Source organism: Panthera onca, chromosome A3 (assembly GCF_046562875.1).
Source record: "Panthera onca isolate mPanOnc1 chromosome A3, mPanOnc1 haplotype 2, whole genome shotgun sequence".
Taxonomy (NCBI): domain Eukaryota; kingdom Metazoa; phylum Chordata; class Mammalia; order Carnivora; family Felidae; genus Panthera; species Panthera onca.
Genome location: NC_138341.1, coordinates 49,343,022 through 49,364,340, shown reverse-complemented (window position 1 = coordinate 49,364,340; position 21,319 = coordinate 49,343,022). Strand labels below are relative to the sequence as shown.

The 21,319-nt window shown below is 49.0% G+C and overlaps 1 protein-coding gene across 3 annotated transcripts in view; it reads left to right on the top strand.

The window, feature by feature from the left end:
- The first annotated feature begins 605 nt into the window (after nt 1-605).
- The window catches only part of HK2 (hexokinase 2), a 62,124-nt gene continuing 41,410 nt past the window's right edge, over nt 606-21,319 (top strand). For 2 of the 3 annotated variants that reach the window (XM_060656679.3, XM_078444630.2), the window contains exons 1-2: nt 606-1,133; nt 19,951-20,113. In XM_060656679.3, coding sequence (XP_060512662.1) covers nt 1,071-1,133; nt 19,951-20,113 — 226 coding nt within the window. In that variant the 5' untranslated portion in view covers nt 606-1,070. Of the gene's footprint in view, nt 1,134-1,518; nt 1,661-19,950; nt 20,114-21,319 lie in introns of those variants that run through there. The other variant, XM_060656689.3, reaches the window with a different exon arrangement.

Below are 21,319 nucleotides of genomic sequence, written 5' to 3'. Positions count from 1 at the left end.
CCACTTACTAGCTGTCTGACTTTGGGCAAGTCTCTTAACGGCTCGTGCCTCAGTCTTCTCATCTGTAAAACGAGGTTAGTAAAAAACACACCCTATCCGTTTTGCGATGTCTGAGCAGCAGCTACGGTGCCTCATTTTGCTTCACCGTTGCTCCCTGTTGAGCCACAACAGGTGAGGACTGAGATGCTTCAGAAATGTGACCCGGCAATGGGGGCCCCTCACACGAGCCCGAGATACCAGAGGTGTCTCTCTCCCCGAACAAGGCACGTGCGGGCCGGGTGACCTGTCTTTCCAGTAGGCCCACACTCTGGATCTGTGATCACGCGCCCCCCACCCATAGCTGAGCCTGACGCGGCGGTGGCTCATGCGCCTTTCCGCCCCAGCCTCTAGCCACGGACCACACGTCCCATCCCTGCCGCCCGGCCCCGCCCCCTGCCCCGGGCGCGCCCCTCCAGTTTGCCGGCTCGGGTGTCGGAGGGGCCGCGCCCGCGGGCCGCGGGCGCGGATTGGCTGCGCCGCGGCGGCGGGCGGCCCGTGGGCGCACACACCCTCCCCGTGCAGCCAATGGGCGTGCGCGCGTCACTGACCGGGAGGCCCGCGAGCCGGCAGCCCCTCAATAAGCCACATTGTTGCACGAAACTCCGGAGCAGGAGTCCCGGGCCGCCGCTAGCGCCGCCGTGTCATCAAGCGAAGATCCGTGGGCAAGAGCAGCACGCGTGTTGAGCCGGAGAGGCCCGCTCGCCCAAGTGAGGCCGGACTGAGATTCTTCCCAAGTTGAGCCTTTGGTGATTCTGTGGTGAAGTTAGCGCCTTGGCGGCGGGGCCACCCCGACACGTCGCCAGGAGTGATTTTTGGGCGCCTTCTGGGAATTCGGACTCCCAAAACCTGTTTCTGGAGACCCTAGACTCTCCTGTCAGGCGTGCCATCGCCTTCTTTTTGTGCCGCCCGGATTCACTGCTCCCGGCCGGGCCGCCAAGCCCGGATACAAAGCGGTCGGACCGCGCTGCCCTCCGCCCCCGCACGCGCTCCAGCCTCGGTTTCCCAACTCGGCGCCGACGGGCCGCGGCAGGATGATCGCCTCACATCTGCTCGCCTACTTCTTCACGGAGCTCAACCATGACCAAGTGCAGAAGGTAGGCAAGCGCGTGTAGGGGCGGCTGGCTCGCTTCTGACAAAGTTGTGCGGTCCCCGGCCGGCCGCGGGCTCTCCGTCTTGACCCTGCGGGGGACCGCTTCCTCCCCATTCGGGGCCGTGGGTGCGGAAAAAGTCAGGGCTGCCGGGAAACTCCAGGGCTCGAGGAGCCACGTCCGCTAGGCACCGGCAGGCGTGTGCGCGCGTGCGAGGCGCCTGGGCTCGCGCTCCGCGCGGCTCTCCGCCTTCCTGACACCCTGCGCGCGCTCGCGCTTTTTTCTTTTCTTTTCTTTTTTTTTTTTTTCCGCTGGAGGGGCGGGTCAGCCAGCACGTAGTCTGAGACTGCGGAGTCCACGTGGGTGGAGCCCCCCTTTGGCCGCCGGAGTTCCGGCGAGAGCACGTGTGGAGAATCTTGGCTGCGGTGGGGGAGGCTCCTCTGCCACGTGGGACTGCCAAGGGGCTCCCGCGCCGAACGAGCGCGTCTGGGGGACGTGCAGTTCCCCTCGGCGTTCCTCATGGCCTCGCGCAGGTGGGCTTGGGGAGAGGCCCCCTCCCCCGCCAGAGGGAGTTGGGACGGGGGCCAAGTAACTCCGCCCGCCGCACCCCCTCCCCGGAACTGAGGCGCCCGGAACTGAGGCCCCGCGAGGGGCGTACATCCCCCACCGATCGGCCTGTGGACCGCCAGGCCTGGAGTGGCCGGGGCCCGCCTCCAAGAAGGGGGCCAACTTTGGTTGATACTTCTGGTGCTCCTAAAACTTGCTCGAGGAGGATCTCTCTCCCCCCCCCCCCCCCCCCCCCCCACACACACACACTTTACCGTCTTTTTAAGAAAAGTTTTTGTTATGTAAACGAGCTTATTCCTGCCTTAGGCTCCGACAGGTCTGCCTACCTAGTTCTCGGCAGGTTCATATTCTCTCTCTTTTCTCTCTCTCTCCCTCTCCCTCCCTCCCTCTCTCCCTCTCCCCCGCCCCCCCCCGTCTCTCGCCAGGTCATTTCCATAAGAAAGAGCTTCTGGCCCCGCCGGGACCAAGCTCTAGGTGCTGCGGGATATGGGGTGGGGGTGGGGCCCGGCCCAAGGTGCAATCACTCTAGGGAGTATTGAGTTTCTGAAATCCTGGGGATTTCTGGAGTGGCACCTGACCATGCACCTCAGCTCGGACTTGAGAAGAGGGGATGGGCTGAGGCGGAGGTAGAGGTGTCCAGACCTGTGAGGCAATGACAGCGTTGCTCAATTGCATACTTGAAGCTTCTGTGTCTTACAGGGAACACAATTTTGGGAGAATGTCTTGACATAAATTCGGTGCGGGGACCTGCTCTTACACCCATTCTGGGGATTGTGAGAGCAAAGGTGGGCTGCCATTATGGTGCTTTCAGAGCAGAGACACATGAACCCCCATGTAAAACATGGCCATACTCAGCCTCAGACTGGAGTAGCAAGCAGCGGGAGGCTGGTTTAGTTGAGTTTTACTCTGCTTATAAAACGGCTGTTGCTCTCTCATTCCTGGGATGTAGCTCTGCTCTGCACTTTAATGCAGTTTATTTAAGAATGTGTCTGTGAGCCGGCAGGATCTTGGCAACTTCTTTCGGCTTCTCTGCCCAAGAAGTGAGTTAACCCTTGGGGAAGACTCATCCCTTGGCAAATTCTAAAGCAGGAAGCTGGAGGATTATTAATCCAGGGGAGGTCTTCTCGGTTGCGTGAATATCAGACCAGGACATTTTAATTCTTTTACAAATTGTCTCCTACTCCAGGGGAGGGAGGCTAAGACCTGAACCGTGTCATGGAATGGTTTGGGGGCCATCTCTTTGGTCCCAGAGTGGAGAGGTTATTAGCCAGGGTATCTGGAAATGAGTTCTAATCTCTGTTTTATGGTTTATTAACCTCAGGACCTGAGCAAGTCACTTTGCCTCTTTGGCCTGCTGATTTCTTTTTGTGTCTTCAGCAGGCTCCACGCTCAGTGCGGAGCCTGACATCATGACCTGAGCCAAGATAGAGTTGGAAGCTTTAACTGACTGAGCCATCCAGGTGCCCCTGGTTTCTCTTGGTAAAAGGGGAATGACAGCAGTGGTCCTGTCCACTTTATAGAGTTGTGATGATTAAGCACAGTAATGTAGAAATGTCTTTCTTGTAGATTACTCTTATCTACACTCACAACTTCCTTTTACCCTGTGAAGTATCAGGGGGGAGACAGGTGTATTTCCTCTAAATTACCAATGGGGGCAGAATAGAGTCAGGCCCTTAACTTACCAGGTGTCAGAACCTGGGGCTTGGCCTCCTGGCTTAGGTGAGCAAAGCTGTTTGATTCCAGCTGCAATTAGATAGGAAGTAGGAAGAGAATCAGAATATTTTGGAAGCATCTTTTCAAGTTGCTGCTACAAGGATGACTTAGGAAAGAAGGATGAAGCTTGAGTTTAATTTTAGAGTCTTTTGAAAAGGTCTTGATTTGGACTCTTCTGAAATCCCCATTATCTTACATATTCTGGGTTGTGGTCTGAGGCATGGAAAACAGATTCACCTGCCCAGAACTGTCACCCGCCTCCCTTCCCCCACCCCCTGCCTCCAATTTGTATCCTGATGGACAAGCCCAATGTTTTGTACCATTAGGAGGAGAGTAAGCGTCGTTTGCTCACTTTTGCCGATTAATGCTTTGAAACTCAAGAGCAAATACTTACAGCATCTACTGTGTACCAGGCACTGGTTTAAGCTCTTTACATTTGTTAGCTTATTAACATTCATAACAACCTCACAAAGTAGATGCAATTATTGACAGCATTCCTGTTTTACTGGTGAGGAACGAAGGCACAGTAACTTGTCCAGGGTCACTAGCTTTTTTGTAAAACCTGGGAATTAAAGCCATGCAGTTGGGCTCCAGAGTCCCATGCTCTTGACCACATTCACCTGCTTCTGGGAACAGTATTGGACTCCATCCTAGCCTGTGTCTGCATTCACTCTTGGATGCTGGCAGCACCCTCACTTAGCATGCCCAGAAATGCAACTAGCTCTTCTCTTGGTTGCATTAATGGCACCAGTACCCTCTGGCCATTCTGGCTGGGAGCTTTGGACTCATTTCATTGACTTTCATTTCTGATTGCTACACATTTGTCAACCGGTGTCTGGCTTACTTCAGAGGCCTCCTAGGGTTTCTCTGTTTCCACTCTCTTTCTGGAGCCAGACTGGAACATTTCGAAGCCTTTTAACACCGCATGCTGAATGCCCCCTGACTCCTTCATATTCTGTATCTTCACTCCCTGAGGACTTGCCTGGCCATTCCTTTGAATGCCACACTCTTCACACTAGGTGCTTTTGCCTTATCATGGCATTTTTATCATCCCACTATGCATCAGAGTTGGTAGTTTTCAGTTCCAGTTCCTTCCTCAGGACAGGGAGAATCCTGGCTGTTCATCTTTGTAGCCACAGTTTCTGGCTACCGATGTACTCAATGAGTGTGAGGATGAGGGAGGGGACCTTCCTGGAGACAGCAGCTCAGCAAGGGCTGTGGGAAGGGGAGGAGGGTGAGAGGCAGATTGGGGGATGGCTAGTTCTGAGCTGAAGGGATGGGTGGATGGGGAGACATTAAGAGAGAAAGGCAGTGGGCTCTTCCTTCGTCAAGGCCCAAGTTGATGCTGAGAAAAGGTGGGGGGTCTGGGGGGCACCGGGAAAAAGGCAGAGGGTAAGGGTGTTTCCTGTCTTCCAGCAATCAAGGCTTTATGCTCTGTCTGTGGAGAGATAGAGGATTCTTTTTATTAATTGAGGTATAATTAATATTCAAGATACAGGGTTTTTGCCTCTTGGGAATGAGAATCAGTTTTAACCATGGAAGTGAAATGAAGTGTGCATGCCTGCCTTTAGCCATTGGCCAAATTATTTAACATGCACAGACTGGTGACATATTTTCACTCCAGTTATGGAATATAGATAGCTCATTCGGGCTTCTTTCTGTGTGAGTGAAGGGTGGCTGTCAACTCTGGACTTAAGAGTGGGAGGAATATCTTGGAAGCAGAAAATTCAGCAGAGCCCCTAAGAGTCAAGATAGACAAGAGTTTTAATGTTTTCTGAGAACTTATTGTGGGTACCAAGCCCTCTGGCTACTACGTGGGAAACTGAAACTAAGACCCCTTTCACTTGTCTGGTGAGATAAGTTAGTAGTGAAGAGAGGGTGCCTTACCATGGGGTGAGGAGTTAGAGACCTCCAGAGAACCTTGATGGGTATGCCTTGAGCACCTGCTATGTGCCACTAATCACACAGGAGTCAGTACTGATCACAACCTTACTGAGATTAGTTTTGGCTGAGTTAACTAACATTGACAGGTACAGTTTTGCGTTTGTTCAGCTTGTATGTACCACTTAGCATCCTAATACTGTCTCTTCCCTGCTCAGGAGCAGTTGATGGTGGTAGGAATATTTTGTAACTTTTGCTAATCATCCATTTTTTTTGTATCACCAAATTTCTATTTCAGAGAGCTCCGGGAAGCACTTTTCTTTACCATTGAACTAATTAAAATTCCCTTTGAGGCTCCTCAGATAAAGCCAACTTTTTTTTTTTTTTTTTAACATCACTTTTCAAAGTTGAACTTTTCCAGCACTGTGAGGAGGGTGAGGGCAGTTAGGGGCCCTTTTCCAAGGGGAATCAAAACAACACAAACTGCAACAGTTTTCTCAAAATCTGGCAGCCAGAGTAAGGAGATCTGATGTACTAAAAGACCTCAGGAACCCCAGAAAACTGGCTTCCTTTGTTCAGATACTTCTTTAAAAGACGACTCTAGATAATGGGTTCCTCATTATCATTGTTGAGTTTTGCAGTCAGCAAGTTTGGTTTGTTTTCCAACACTGTGTGTTGTCTGTCTTTTCCTTTCCAAAGCAGTGGGGGGCTGGGGGTTGAGCAGATCAGATCCCAGAGTTCATTGGCTGAGTCTTAATATCGCACACCACAGATCACAGGCTATGCTTTCTTGTACTGGAGTGGTTGTTTCTGCTTGCTTCTCAAGCAGGTCTTTCAACTGCAGGGCTGTTGGCATTTTGGGCCATGCAGTCTTTTGTGAGGGGTGATCCCAATCTATAGTAAAGAGCAAGGATTCCCACTGTACCCAAGTTGACAGGGGCAAAGCCTGTGTTTTATTAGTTTCTTTGTTTGGTTTTGTTTTTGTTACTGCTTCTTTTGAACCATAGTTTTCAACTATTGGTGATTTTGCCCTCCAGTGGACTTTGGTAATGTTTGGAGACATTTTTGTCTGTCACAGGTTAGGTAGGTGAGGATACGTTATTGCATCTAGTAGGTAGAAGCAAGGGAGGTGCTCAATCCTACAACACACAGGACAGCCCCCTTGCAACAAAGACTTTTTTGGCCCCAGATATCTGTAGGTTGAGAAGCTGTGTTAGAAGAGCATAGTTCATCCCCTCCTTCAGTTTTATAGCGCATTGTTCATGGTCATAGAGCTACTTAATAGCATCTGTAACTAGGACCTTGGCTGTCAGCTCTCAGGGTGCCAGGACATGGGACAGTCATGGTAGGAAGTGGTCTTTTACAAAAGTTGAATTTGAGGTGAAGTCTGCAGACCATGGCAGTCAGCAGATGTCCATGACCCCTGGATAATGGGTAGGTTACCTGGGTTACTGTTTTTCTGTATTTAACCAGAAGAATGTGGGCAATGTAAGCACTCCAGGAAGCCCATGGGAGAGAAGTCTGCTCAGTTATCCACAAGAGAATCTCACCCTGGTTGTTGCTGGGATTTTCATGGAGGCCAGGCATCCATCAGGCTTCTGAACAAAGCAGGCGGATGAGCTGACAGAACATGAGTAAAGGAGCTACTATAGCTGGGGGCAGAAGAGAGAGGCCAGTGATACCCACCAAGGGCCAGTCCAGCAGTCATATTGGGAGAAGCTGTGTGGTGAGTGATAGAGCCAGTCTCCTAGGGTTGAGTCCTGGCTTATGTAACCAGCTTTGTGAACTTGGGCCAGTTAATTTAACCTTTGTAGGGCACTGTTTCTTCCTCTTGTAAAATGGAGAGTTTTGGGATTAATGCCTTAATAGGGTTATTGTAGGGATTAAAGAGAGTTCATATATAGGAAGCTCTTGGAGCTGTGCCTGACACATAGTCAGTTCTTCATGTTTTAAATATTAGTACATAGAGAACTACAAGCATATAGTACTACACTCTTAGATATCCTACTGTGCTGTCATCTGGGCAGGAGCAAAAGAGGCCCTTTTTCTTTTTTCCCCGAGGGCTTTTAGGGCATATGGATTCTGGAACATTGGTGCTTTCTGTCAGATGTCGGGTTGGAGTAGAAGATAGGGAGGGCAGAAGGATACGAAGTTCCTAAATATGAGGACTAAGGAAGCATCCTCACCTGCCCTCTCTGCCATCTAAAACTGTGTCTTTCCTGGGCATAGGAGAACCATCCTTAAGTTCTTTGTCTAACTTGGTTTCCTCTGGGAAGTAGCATCTCCACTGGAGGGTCTCGGGGATGCCATGGCCACTGGTGTACCACAGCTTGAAGCATCCTCCGTGGAAGGCATGACTGATCACAGCATCAGTTCCACCCTTTTCACTGTAGAAACCTAGTCCCCTCCTCTTTAGTCCCTCCCCCAAAGGGCAGAGGCTCCCACAGCAGTTGCTGAGACCACTTATGCTGCAGTTGGCCAATGAGATGCTTGTTTACCCTTCCTTACATCTGCCCCAGACTCTGACTTCCCACTGGGAAGCCGCTTGGGGTGGGGGATGCCCTGGGCTGTTGAGTCATGGTAGGTTTTGGTCCCACTGATCCCTGGAGTTTCACTGAAAGGAACCATCAATCTCATGTTATTTTGGCACATCGGGTAGAGGATCTGTGGCCATCTTGGGTCTCAGCAGAGAGCTCTTTGCCCCTCATATACAGACTCTGGGCTGTCTAGTGTGGCCCTTCCTGACACTTGGGTACCCAGGGCCCTTTCTTGACAAAGCCCAAGGCAACCTTCTTTGTGGATTGCCTTCCCCGATCCCTGTATAGGCTTTGTCTTGTCCAAACCCAGTTGGGAGTCTTGGCCTTGTTGCCCTGAAATGCTGCTCTCTTTTAAGGGTGGTCATGCTTTTTGCACTTTTGTCTATGGGTCTCTAAGCATTTCCTTGATGTTCCTTCCTAGGAGTGACCTTGGTTAAAACTTACCTTGGAGTTAACCAAGAGAGTGAGTCAGGGCTGAGACCTTGGCCCTTGGTGCCCACCCATCCAGCCTTCCTGCCTCTTCTCACCTTAGCTCAGTGACTCCACCCTGGAGGTGGTTCATGTGCTTCAAAGGCCTTATTCCCAGACTCTTCCTTCTGGCATCTCATATTGTCTGATAGAGGAGTTAAGCCAGATAAGCCATCAGGGTTAAATGAGGGCATGTGAAGCTACACTTTTCCTTTTTCCCATTTGAGAGACTTCCTCCTCCTGCTTCCTCCCAAATTTTCCTGTCTCAACCCCTTCCAGGGAAGCTTTCTAGCCACGTCTCATCAGTTCCTCCATCAATACCTAAAGCTCCTAAAATAGCAAACATTTCTAAGTGCTGGGCTTTGTCTATGCACTCACACTCAGGCCATCCTGAAGCAGCCCTCTCAGGTAGACATTATTATTACCTATTGTTCAGATAAAGACAGCAGGGTACAGAAAGGGACAGCACCTTCCTTGTTCAAGGGCCAGCCAGAATTCAAACCCAGGCAGCCTGACCCCAGAACCCAGACCCTTAAGCCCAGCCTGGGGCTGCCTGGAACAACTGGAGATGGCCACTTGTGTTTCAGTTTCATGGGGCTGTGAGTCAGGTGTCATTTGGGACCTTTGGATCATCTAGTTCCAGTTCTTCATTTTATAGATGAGGAAACCAGGTGCTGTGTACCGAGTGACCAGCCCAAGTTTATATAGGACAAGCCCCAGAGCAAGAACCCACTTTCTTGGTCCCTGTTTCCCTTTTGGCACCAGTTGTGCAGCATGAGCTCTTCCCATCAGTCAGGCATGGGCTCCTCAAGAACAGAGGCAGGATTTGCCTTGCGGCCTGTACCTAGAGTAACCCTATAATTTATTGTCCAAACTGGGCCACTTTGGGTAAAAGGGGACACTGTTAATACTTACGCTGCTACCTCAGTGTAAACTGAGCTCGTTCTAGGCTAACTGGACATATGGTTGCCCTGTCCGTGGTGGCTGTGATTGTGGGGTGGGCGGGCAGACTGGGAAGGTCTGGGGCAGGACATGGTGCGCAGGGACAGATCCACAGGGGCTCAGTGCAGCAGGTGGACACCTGGCAGCAGGCAGGAGTAGGTCGTTCAGACACGAAGCTCAGGGGTAGACTCAGGTCCCTGGCATGGGGCTATCCAGGGAAGGCAGAATCTGACACTTCGGGGACCTGGGGGACTGACCAGGGCAGCCAGGTAGCTGTAGAGGAAACCATGCTGCTGCCAGGGTCATGTGCCGTCAGGGCTCAGGTGAAAAACAGGGTTAGGCTCTGAGCCCCTAGGCATTCTAGAATGGCTAGCTCTCCCCTTTACCCAGGTTACTCTCCCACTGCTTCGGCACGCTGTAGCCCCTTGTATGTGACTGTGACATATGATTTGAACACCTAGTGTATCTCAGTACTGAGATAACTGTTGGCATCACAAGTGTGAAGTTGGGAACGTGTGTGAGTGCCCTTAGTCCTCTGGGACCAGCGAGGGTGGAAAGACACAAGGTATCAAAAATGTGTTGGCAGCTGGGAATTTGGGGAGACGCCATTTGTTCTGGGCCCTGAAGGGCAAGTGGGAGTTTGTTAGACCAGAGGAGGAGAACATTCTAGGTGTGGGGTCAACATGTATACCTTTGTAACCTTTTTGAGGCACTCCTTAGAATTCTATTGATGTGTGCATGATTTAAGGGATTGTAAATCTGTATTTTATTACGGTGAAAGGAACTGCCTACTCTCTGCCCTTACTTTCAGTTTGTAATTACTTGCTGACATATTTGCCTCCCACCAATCGACTGAACCCCTTGCAGGCAAATACTGGGGTCTCCTTTCCCCTGGCGTCCTCTGCCCCTAGCACACCCATTTAGCGCTCAATTAATGTGTGTAAATAACTGTGCCAGGGTCATGTACACCTGGGACATATCATCACCATGCTGCCCAACAGCTGGAACAGAATGTCTGAGGACAGGAAGGTCCCGAGACCCATCCATGTCCCAAATCCCATCTCCTGGACCCCTGATGGGTGCTGTTGCCTGAGGTCTGTCTGGCTGTAACTCCAGGCAGCTGAGGCAAGAACTGGAAGAACAGGAAACCCTGTGACTCACACGGAGGTGCAGCAGGATCCCGGAGGAGTGGCCTATAAGCCTCTAGGTCAGCTCCACACTTAGCCTGGTGCCCCAGGCTTGTGAGTGCGTGGTGCGTCAGCTGGAATCTCCCTGAGGTGGCATGGTGGCCCCAGTGAGGTTCTGCCTTGTCCCATCCTGAAGAAAGTGTTTTGGCAGATCTGTTACTTTTGGTTGGCTGCCTTTCAGAGGAAGGAGCCTTAAAGAATCCAGGATCTGCTGTGTCTTTGCCTCCTCAGTTTATCTTTTTTTCTTTTCTTTTCTTTTCTTTTCTTTTCTTTTCTTTTCTTTTCCTTTTCTTTTCTTTTCTTTTCTTTTCTTTTCTTTTCTTTTCTTTTCTTTTCTTTTCCTTTCCTTTTCTTTTCTTTTCTTTTCTTTTCTTTTCTTTTCTTTTCTTTTCTTTTCTTTTCTTTTCTTATCAGAAACATCTGGCCTTGGCTTGGCAACATTACAGGATAAACTTGCTGCTCTTTGCACAGCCTTGGTCCTCCCAGGAGAAGTCTGTGAAGGCATTATTATTAATGAGGTCACTGACAGTAGTTACCTGGGTTTCCCAGGATGGGCACACCTGTGCCCTAGGTTAGGGCACTCAGCTGACCACTGGATGTTGTGGGGCCTGCCAGGGACTTGGCCTGTGGTTTGGGGAAGCTTCTCCAAGCCTTGGTTTCCTTGTCAAAGACTTGAGGTAACACTGGCAAAGGAATAATGCAAAAATAAATTCTTTTGAAACTAAGTTGCAAGCCTGTGTCAGCATGTAGAGTCACTGGAAGGCTGTGTGTGGCTGCATTTAGATTATGGCTCCCCTCTCTGGTCTGACCTCTTACAGACTTCTTTGATCTTCTTGGGCCCTCTTGACCATGAGTAGGGGGTAGACCAGGGCCTTGACCTTTATTCGTCCTGTATTTTAAAATTGTAGTATAATATACACAAGAAACTGAAAACAGCAGGTAACCACCACCCAGATACAGTAACCGATCATTACCAGCACTAAGTATAATCACTGTCCTACCTTCTGTCAGCATAGATCTGTTTCTGTACTTCATATAAATGGACTCATAAGGTATGTCCCTTTCAGTGTCTAGCTTCTTTTGCCCAACTTTATTATTTTTTTATTTCTTATTACAAAAAATTTTTTAAATGTTTATTTTTGAGAAAGAGAGAGAGAGAGAGAGAGCTCGAGTTGGGGAGGGGCAGAGAGAGAGAGGGAGACACAGAATCTGAAGGAGGCTCCAGGCTCTGAGCAGTCAGCACAGAGCCTGACGCAGGCCCAAACCCGAGAACCGAGAGATGATGACATAAGCTGATGTTGGATGCTTAACCGACTGAACCACCCAGGCACCCCTCTTTCACCCAACCTTATATTGTGAGATTCATCTATGTATGTTGCTATATGTGTGGTAGGTGGTGTTTTTTGTTTTTGATTTTTTAATTTAAATCCAAGTTAGTTAATATATAGTGTGATAATGATGTCAGGAATAGAATTTAGTGATTCATCACTTACGTATAACACCCAGTGGGTAGGTGGTGGTTCTTAACAATTGCTGTATAGTATCCCTTCTCCTCTACCCCCAACCCTGTTTCAACTGTCTGATTTAAAGCAGATGAGACCAGTCAGAGCCCTTCAAGAGGGTGCAGACTTTCTGAAATTTCTTTTCAGAAACTTGTATATATACAAATATACAGGTCATCTGTGTAGATGGCCTGATTATATCTTTGGGACAAGAACGTGAGTGCTAGGAAAGTTAAAATTCAATCAGTTGGTCTGCTTGGGGTCTGGAAGAGGCTAAAGAGTAGCAGTCAGCTGCTGTCCCTCCAGCACCTCCTGGAGCCTGGGGACAGAATGTCCAGCAGTGCTTCTGGGTGGCCCTGACGTTACATGCCTGTGGAGTTGCTTTCTTATCCATTTTGTTCATTTGAATTCACACTTCTGTTGAAGAGGATGTGTCCTGTAGGGATGGCTGATGAGCATTTGCTTGATCATGTATTACTTATTATTTCTGCTTACTAAAAGGATTAGGTGATCTAGTACAGCTTTCAGTACAAGGAATAGACAAGGGTGACTACCAACACGCATGGAACTAGGGACGGTTCACTGGAGTGGAGAGCAGAGCTCTGAGTTTCCTGGCAGTCTGGGCAAAAAGGACAGCTGTCCTTGAGGCAGTTGTTTTCATTTCATGGCCTGTGGCAGGAAGCAGTGACTCTGGGCAGCCAGACTTTCTCCTGGCACCAAACCCTACAGAAATGTAAATGGTCAGTAAATAACACAGCAACTTTACACAGTGGGGTGACCTTTATGATCCTTCCTTCTCGTGATCCCATGACTAAAAGTGGTAGGTTTAAATCATACTAATATGAAGACATTGTAGTAGGGAGTTAATGTAATACAGTGAGGTGAGTAGTTTTCTGGTCCTAGAATTCATAATGTCTTTCCAAGATCTTGGCCCACACCTTCTGAGCCTTTTCACATAATATCCCTACTCTCCAGGTCAACATCTGTCCACTGAAATGTATGTTGGATATGTGTTCTTAGCCCAGAACAGTCTCCCCTGCATGCCAGTCTCACCGGCCACTTACACCTGTGACACTTCTGGGGCTGCCTTGCATTGTGCTCCCTTTGTTATCTACTGGGATCCATCCTCCATTCATTTCAGAGACATTCATTTGTTGGGTCTAAAATACGATTTGAGTTCTGTGCTATCTTGTAAAGTCTTAGAGAATAGGAATCTTGAGTTCTTTTAAAAAAATTTTGTTTGTGTGTGTATATATGTAATGTACCATTCAGTGGCATTCAGTACATTCACGTTGTCAAGCAACCATCATTACTATTCATTTCCAGAATTGATTTCTTCTATTAACTTATTTATTTTTAAAAATTTTTTATTCATTTTTGAGAAAGAGAGAGACAGAACATTAGTTGGGGAGGGGCAGAGAGAGAGGGAGACACAGAATCCAAAGCAAGCTCCAGTCTCTGAGCTGGCAGCACAGACCCTGACGTGGGGCTCGAACTCAGCGAACTGTGAGATCATGACCTGAGCTGAAGTTGGACGCTTAACCGACCAAGCCACCCAGGCGCCCCTGATTTCTTTTAAAATCATGTTCCTGTACACTGTAGTGCTTTGCATGTAACTGGGTTTCATCACAGGCTATACAATGGGAGAAACTGGGGTTGAAGCAATGGCCAGAGTTCTGGGGTTGAATGGTACAAATCTTACAGAGACAGATGTTGAAATTTAAGGTTTCTTCCACACTTCCCTTTGAAACCTCTTAAGGTATTCAACTTAGGATTTGTAATACTTTGTATAATCAACTGTCAAAATTAGAATATTGTTGTCTTCTGGATCTGACCAGTTTGGTCAGGAGTGTTTTTCCCACTGGGATCAGACAGGGCGGCTTTAGGATGTAGGCAGTGGCCACCAGCCATTCAGTTGGAATTGGCCTGCAAGATGACATGGGCCCTTGTGGACCAGCAACAGGATTGTCATTTATTGTTTTTGACAATAGAAGAAAGTATCTGGGTGATTCAGATTGTAGTCTCGGCTGTGTGACCTTGGTCAAGTCTGCCCCCTTGGCCTCAGTCTTTCCAAGGTCCCTTTCTGGCTTCCACCTGTAGGCCTTTCCTTTCAGGACTTCCCCATGCCTGACCGGGGCTGTGTCTCCTCCACCCAGGACACCGCACACTTTTTGGTGGATCTTTTGTGAGGGTGACCTGCTCTCTCCATTCTCTGCATCATTGCTGTGCCATAATTTCCCCTCCTTTTAGGGCTAGTCTGGAGGAAAATGTGGACACTGAAGGAGACAGGCTTCTCATTTAGAGTGTTACTCATTTCATAAAGAGTATGGTATTAATTTCTCTTTAGAACTTCTCCTGCCTCTACTCACAATCCTCTAGAGGAAACAGGGATGTTGGACTGGTGTGTTAGTGGAAGAAACTGACCAAAATTGCCCAATGAGGAAGTTCTAGTCTCAAGATTGCTAAAGAGATGTCATTTAAAACTGCTATCAGGGCGCCTGGGTGGCTCAGTTGGTTAAGCATCTGACTTCGGCTCGGGTCACGATCTTGCGGTTTGTGGGTTCAAGTCCCACATTGGGCTCTGTGCTGCCAGCTCAGAGCCTGGAGCCTGCTAAGGATTCTGTGTCTCCCTCTCTCTCTGCCCCTCCCCTGCCCGTGCTCTGTCTCTGTCTCTGTCTCTGTCTCTCTCTCTCTCTCTCAAAAATAAATAGACATTAAAAAAATTTTTAAACTGTTACCACTTTTTCTTTAACACACGTGCTTGCCTCCAGGCAGGGAGGTGGCCTTCTAATACCTCAGCCAGGCTTTGCTTTCAGCCTGCCTCTGTTTCCCCAGTTTCTCCTTTCCCTCTTTCTCCCTGCTAGAGTTTTAAAGAGAAGCAGCCCAGTGTGATAGGTCACACATCCACCACAGAAAGAGAAAGAACAGTTTGGGGAAACAGCCTCTCCTTTTGTTAATCCTGAATGTGACTAAGGTAGGGTTAAGAAGTGTCACTGATTCGCTGACAGTGCCACTGGCCAGTGGGGAGTCTAGGAGAAAAAGAGAACGGTTAGATAGAGCTTTAGGTCCATCATAAAGCCATTTATGCCAGTGACTGCTGTGTGGCACATTCATCCCGTTTTACAGGGAGGAAACTGGGTCTCAGAGAGTGACTCATCCAGTGTTACATACCTGTACATATGCTACAGCCAGGATTTGAATGATTTTTCTGATGCCACAGCTTGGCTAGACCATTTCTAACCATGAAATGAGGGTTGGCCTGAGTGATTCTGCTTTGATAGTTTCCAACCACCTGAATGTTTCCAACAAGTATACAGGGTTTAATCTTTCCAATTCCCAGCACCCAGGATCAACACAGGATTATTTCACACTTGGCCTAATGTTCTTATTAACTACTGACTTCCAAAGACTACAGGTAGAAAAATGGTAGAAATGACCTTAGGCAGTATTGACCAGAATATAGTCCACCATTCTCACATTATTGGCATGGTGGTACCAGCCTAAGGAGAGGGGAAGATGCTTGAACTTCTAAAGGTATCAGTCAGTTTGGTCAGTCTGGAATGAATCTCTGGAATTCTTAATGTTTTTAAAAAGCTCCTCATGTCAGTCATGCTGATGTGTCACCAAGTTTGGGAACTCTTATCCCACGTGGTAGAATGGAGACTAGACAGAAGTTCTCAGAAAGTAGATTTCTCTCAAATTGAGGAAACATTTTTTAACACCTAGAGCTGACCAATAGTAGCAGCTAACCACCTTAGAGTACTGAGCCTGTCATGCTTTGAAGCATTCAAACCTAGGCCTGATGGTTGTTGGGGTAAGAGAGACAAACCTGACAAACTAGACAAAACAACAACAACAACAACAACAAAAACCGCGTGATGCCCCAAGGGCATTTTTAAGGGTACTTTTTAGTTGCAGTCCTACTGCCCTGCGTCCATCTGATACCTCTTAAATGATTTTGTCCGTGATTCTGGGCCTGGTGCTCCCTCCCTTTGGCTGCACAGTGGGAGAGGTTGGCAGGATCTTGCAAAGTTGCATTCACTTTCTTCCCAATCTAGGAAAATCGTCTTTGTATGGAAGCTGTTTCTTGTTTCTGGCTCTTAGCTTCCCTTGGCCACCCTTCACCCAACCCAGCAGTGCCAGCCAAGGCTGGGTGGGCCCGGCAGAGTGTTTAGGAAACTGTAACTTTAGGCGATTAAGCATTCCTTCCTACTAAACTCAGGGTGGCCATATCATCGTGCTGTGAAGAAGAGGAAGTTCGGGCCGAGGTGCTCTTGTTGCATTTTTCAGAGCTGTCCCATTTCCTTTCTTTGGTCTCATGTGTTAGAGAGGAAATCAAGACCCCAGGGTCATCCAAGAAACCACAGGACAGGTGAAGTAAAGGTGGTGGTCCCAAGTGCCTGGCTTTAGAGCCAGATGCACCTCAGTTTGAATCCTAGCTCTGCCCCTCACCATCAAGTGGCTTGTAAAACAGGGGTGTAGAAGTTTTACAAAAGGGCAATGGCAGTCAAGTCAGTAAAGTCGTAGGATGGTGTCTGGTAGGTAAGAAATATTCGGTACGTGTTTAGCTACTGTAACAATCATCGTCATTGTTTTCATCTGTCACCGGACACTAAAAGATGACTATACTCTTAGGTAAAAGGCAGTGTGACTTGAATTAAGGCTGTTTACTTGTTAGTCTTTGAGGGTTAAGGATGAGAAGTATAGACTGGATTTCCAAGCAGCCTGTCACAGCTGAAGCATCAAAGTTAAATGAACAACGGCTGCTGTAGAACTGTGGCCAGTCCACCTTTGCTCTTTCGTGTACATGACCTCGCCCTCCGAGGTCGTGGCCATGCAGCCTCTTAATAAAGCAGTACAGGCTTTGCTTTCCTGGCTGGCTTCCTTTGTAACACCCAGAGCCATCCGTGCTGGCGGTGGGGCCAGCTGGGGCGGGATGGGGAGTAGGGGAGTGGGTCGCAGTGAAGCTTCTGGCACTCTACTTCTCTCTTTGCAAAAGTAGTAATATGGGAGCTCCAGTTTTATCATGTGGCAAACTCATGACAATGTCCAGAGACATGTCTGCTGCCTCTACTGCCCTCTGATCTGCCAGACCATTCCCCTGGGCCATGCTCTTTGCTGTTTGACCTTTGTATCTGCATCAGGGGATGACTGAATAGAAGATGGCCTTTTTAGTGGGCATGGCACTGTAGTGCCATTCGGCCTGTATAGTCTAGTCCCAGCCTGGCCCTTTGCATCTCTGTGACTGGGCACGTTGCTATCCCTTTCTGGTAGAGTGGAGGTGATAACATTGCCTACCTCACAGGGTTGCTGTGAGGGTTACATGAATTCATGGATGTAAAACCTTGAGAACAGTGTCTGTGCCACATATGGGTTTACTGTTATTACTCAGGCTGCTCTTGGACATGGCCCGGTGTTGGTCCCTGGTCTGGTGGCCCTGGGTTATGTACATTAGCTTTATCAGCCAGGAGGCAGTGTTCTGGGCCAGCCCAGGTATCCCCGTATCTGGAGCAGGAGGCCTCTGGGGTGATTAAAGTTGTCCTGGGCCCAGGGTCACCGGGGATTTGCCTCCCACCAACAGGGAGGGGACTTGAATGGTGTAGGGCTGAGGTTGCGCCCTTTTACCTCCTGGGGAGCCTCAAACATTGTGAGGGAGGCCAGGTATCTCAGGAGCACTCTGGCTGTCCAGTGTTATAGGATACCCGGATCAGTGGTGGGGCTGGTGTCCACACAGCCCTGAGAGGCTGAGGCTGATGGTGGGCTCATGGCAAATGACGTGCCAGGGGCCTGAGGTCAGCAAACAGAATGGGCGATTGGGTTCTTCCTGATATAGACCGATACACTTGGATAGTCTGTGGTGGCTTTTCAATAAATGCTGGCCACAAGCATGTTCTGGGAAATCCTCATTTCTGCAAATTTGAAACCCAGCCTGACAAGCTCAGTTCCTCTCTGTTGCCCGGGGAGGGAGAGAAGTGGCTGACTGCTTTTCTCTACTCCTACCTTGCTCTTGCCCACCCTGTGTAGGCAAGGGTCGCGTCTCAGTGTTGTGTTTTAACCACATGGTGGTTGTGGAGCAAGGTGGGCTGACTCACCAGAGACTCTTGGCCTGGCTTGTGGCTGTTTTTAGTGTTTTACTCCACACTCTGATCTTTCACGTTTGGGGATTTTATTTATTTTTAATTTTTCACCTTTTGGGATTTTTGAAGAGTGATCAAAGATGAGTCTTGAGCAGGATATTTGAAATGATCCAAGGAGGGCCAATCTTTTTGTTCTACAGGGGCAGAAAGAGGCCCAAAGGGGAGGATGTGCCCCAGACCCCATAGGGAGTTAGGATACAGCCTGGAATAGAGAAGACGTGAGTAGGGGGACTGTCTCTGCTGAACAGACTGAGTTCTTTTCTCAAAGGATTAAGCACCTTTTGCTGTTCCTCTGGAAATCTTAGGCTGCAAGTTTGGTTAAAAAAGAAATTCTAGACGGCCCAACAAAAAAGGCTGGAAACTGTAACAGGCTATAACGCTAACAAGCACATTTGTCTAGAAACTCTAATTATAAAAATGTGTGCTTCTTTGTCAAAGTTGAGCAAGGGCAGGGGCAGGCAGGTGCTTACTTGTCTCCCACAGGAATAACAGGGGCAGTGGTCATCAGCCAAGCTTTGCCCTTGGGGACCCTGACATTTCAGAGCAGGGAATAGCAGGGTTGCTTGAAGTCTCTCAGTTTGCTGATGATGCTGAGAGGACTGTAACCTTCACCCCTTGAGGGGGCAGCTGGGGCTTGACCTGAGGTCCCTGATTGTGTGTGGTCTACCCTTCCATGGACAGCAGTGTCACCTGTCCTGGACACTGCTGCTGAGGATAAGGGTATTGCGGAAACTTGTGTGCCTCCTTGGATGGAAGTCTATCAGACCTTTTCCTGATAGGAGAAAACTGGGACCAACCATGGCCAAGGCAGACTAGAACTTCCAAGGAGGAAACTGTGAGAGGGACTCCTAATGCCTCTTTGAGTAGTAAATCAAGTACATGTAACTTTATGTTGGGAATAAGATCAATGACATAAATAGGGAGAGCTGTCTCTGCCTCTGAGGACAGGAGAGCTTGTGTTGCTATTTATGTAGAGGCTCTATTCTGTGTCAGCCACATGCCAGGGATGCAGGGGTGAACACACAGATGTGGTTCTTCTTGGCCTTGGTGCTTATGGTTTGGACACCAAGAAATTCATATTATGGATGGTGTTGTGAAGGGAAAAGTCTGAGTTTTTGGAATAATGGGAGGCCTGACTGTTTCATTAGAAGGATGGGAGGCCTCCATGGAGAGAGGTCTGGAGGGGGCTGAAGAAATGGGATGGAACAAAGAGCTCTGAGGGCCCCTGTGCATGGGTTCCGAGGCAGGGAAGGACTGAACCAAGGGTAGGGTTTGCACAAGGAGTGCAGAGACATGCAGTGAGCTTAGGAGGTGGCGAGAGGCCAGATCATGTGGGGCCTTGGAAGGATTTCAGGTTTGGTTCTCATCGGAAGCCACTGGAAGGTTTAAGCAGGGGAATGGTTAGAGTCTGGCTAGGGGTAGAAAATAGACGAAAGAGGTAAAGGCAGAATTGGGGATTGTGTAAGTGAGGCAAGAGGAGCCGGCTGCTCGGCCTAGGGTGGGGGATAATAGGATTGCCATGACTGGCCTCGAGGTGTGTGGGGAGCAAGGAGGGTTAGTAAAGAACCCCAGCTCCCAGGATATTGTCACAGACCCTTAAACTCAGCCTTTCTGGAAAGAACTCTTCCTCTTCTCCACTGTGCCTTTCCCCTCAACTTCACCACTCTCCAGAAATAAAGTTAAACCTAATTTTTTCATTTGAGAAATTTGAGTTTAGTATTTTTTTTAACAGTCTTGTCAAATAGATTCCAAGTAAATGGTCTTTAATAATAATTTTCTGTACATAATAGACTTTATTCTTTTGAAGGGCTGAGTGATGTTCTACCACATAGATGGCAGTACCAACTGATTTAAACTACAGGTCTGTACTCTTGTTTCCCCCTTTGCAGGTGGACCAGTATCTCTACCACATGCGTCTTTCTGATGAGAACCTTCTGGAGATCTCTCAGCGGTTCCGCAAGGAGATGGAGAAAGGGCTTGGAGCCACCACCCACCCCACTGCTTCAGTGAAAATGCTGCCCACCTTTGTGAGGTCTACTCCAGATGGGACAGGTACTGCCCTGGGGCAGGGGGTGTTGGCTCTGGGTGCTCCATTGCTTGGGGAAGGTTTGGGTGGCCTGGCTTAGGGTCCCAAAGAGCGATGTGTCAGTGAAGGTTCTTTGGTTTCACGCATCAGAAACCAGCCCTGGCTAGGTTAAGCATACAGGAAATTTAGTGAAGTCTAGGGTGGGGTAGACAGGAAAATGGGGCAAGCAGGCAACCATTTGTTTCCTGTCCATGTGCTGAGACAGGCTGATTGGCACACTCTGTCCTCAGGGTGATGGAGGACAAACACATTTAAGGGGGTCACAGCCATGGGCCAGGGCAGTCACTCTACGTGGCACATTCCACAGCCTTGCTGGAGAAACAGTACAGTACAGATTGTCCTAGATTGTTTCTTGAACTCTGTGAGAAAAGAATACTTGAGGTCCACATACACTTGGGACAACGTGAAGAGCCACGGTGCAGCTTAAGGTATTAAGGGCTCTGAAGGTGTGCGCATGACCCCGCCAGGCTTTGTTTAATCCCCTTATTTGGATATAGACCCTAGCTTTCATGATGCAGCATCCAGGAAACCAGAGTAAAAGGTCATGGTGAAGGTAGAAGTTGGAAGGTAGGTTGGGCTAGATCACAGAAAGCCTTGCGTGCACACCTGAAACCATGTTTTTCTTCAGGGAGTAACCAAGTTCTCGAGGGGTGTGGGCAGAACGGCAGCAGCAGCAGTAGATGACGGGCAGCTGGTAGAAACAGAGCGTGGCCCTGGTGGGATGTGCTGGGCAGACACAGAGGACTCAGAGGTGATGCTGGGATGTCGAACCCTGCTGTCTAGGGGCGGCAACATCCTCAGAGAGGGGACGCAACTCAGTTGTGTCAGCACATTCACACTGCTTGTTTCACTTACTGCTCACAGTATCCGTTCGTTTTAGGGATGAGGTACCTGTGGGGGCCGCAAGGGGTGAGCAGTGTGGGATAACTACCCACATGCGGAGGGTTGGGAGAAAGAGCCCCAGGGGCAGCTGCCAGGGCAGTGGAGGAGCCAGCAAGCACAGATTCCCGAGAGCCTGAGGGAGGAGAGGCTTATCCATGCACCATATGCCTTCAGATTTTCTATCCCATGTGGGCCGTTGAGGCTAACCTGCCTGAGAGCCTCTGGGGGCCTGGTTTGTCTGACAAGACTTTGTACCTTCCTACGATTTGTAAAACAAGTATGTTTACCCT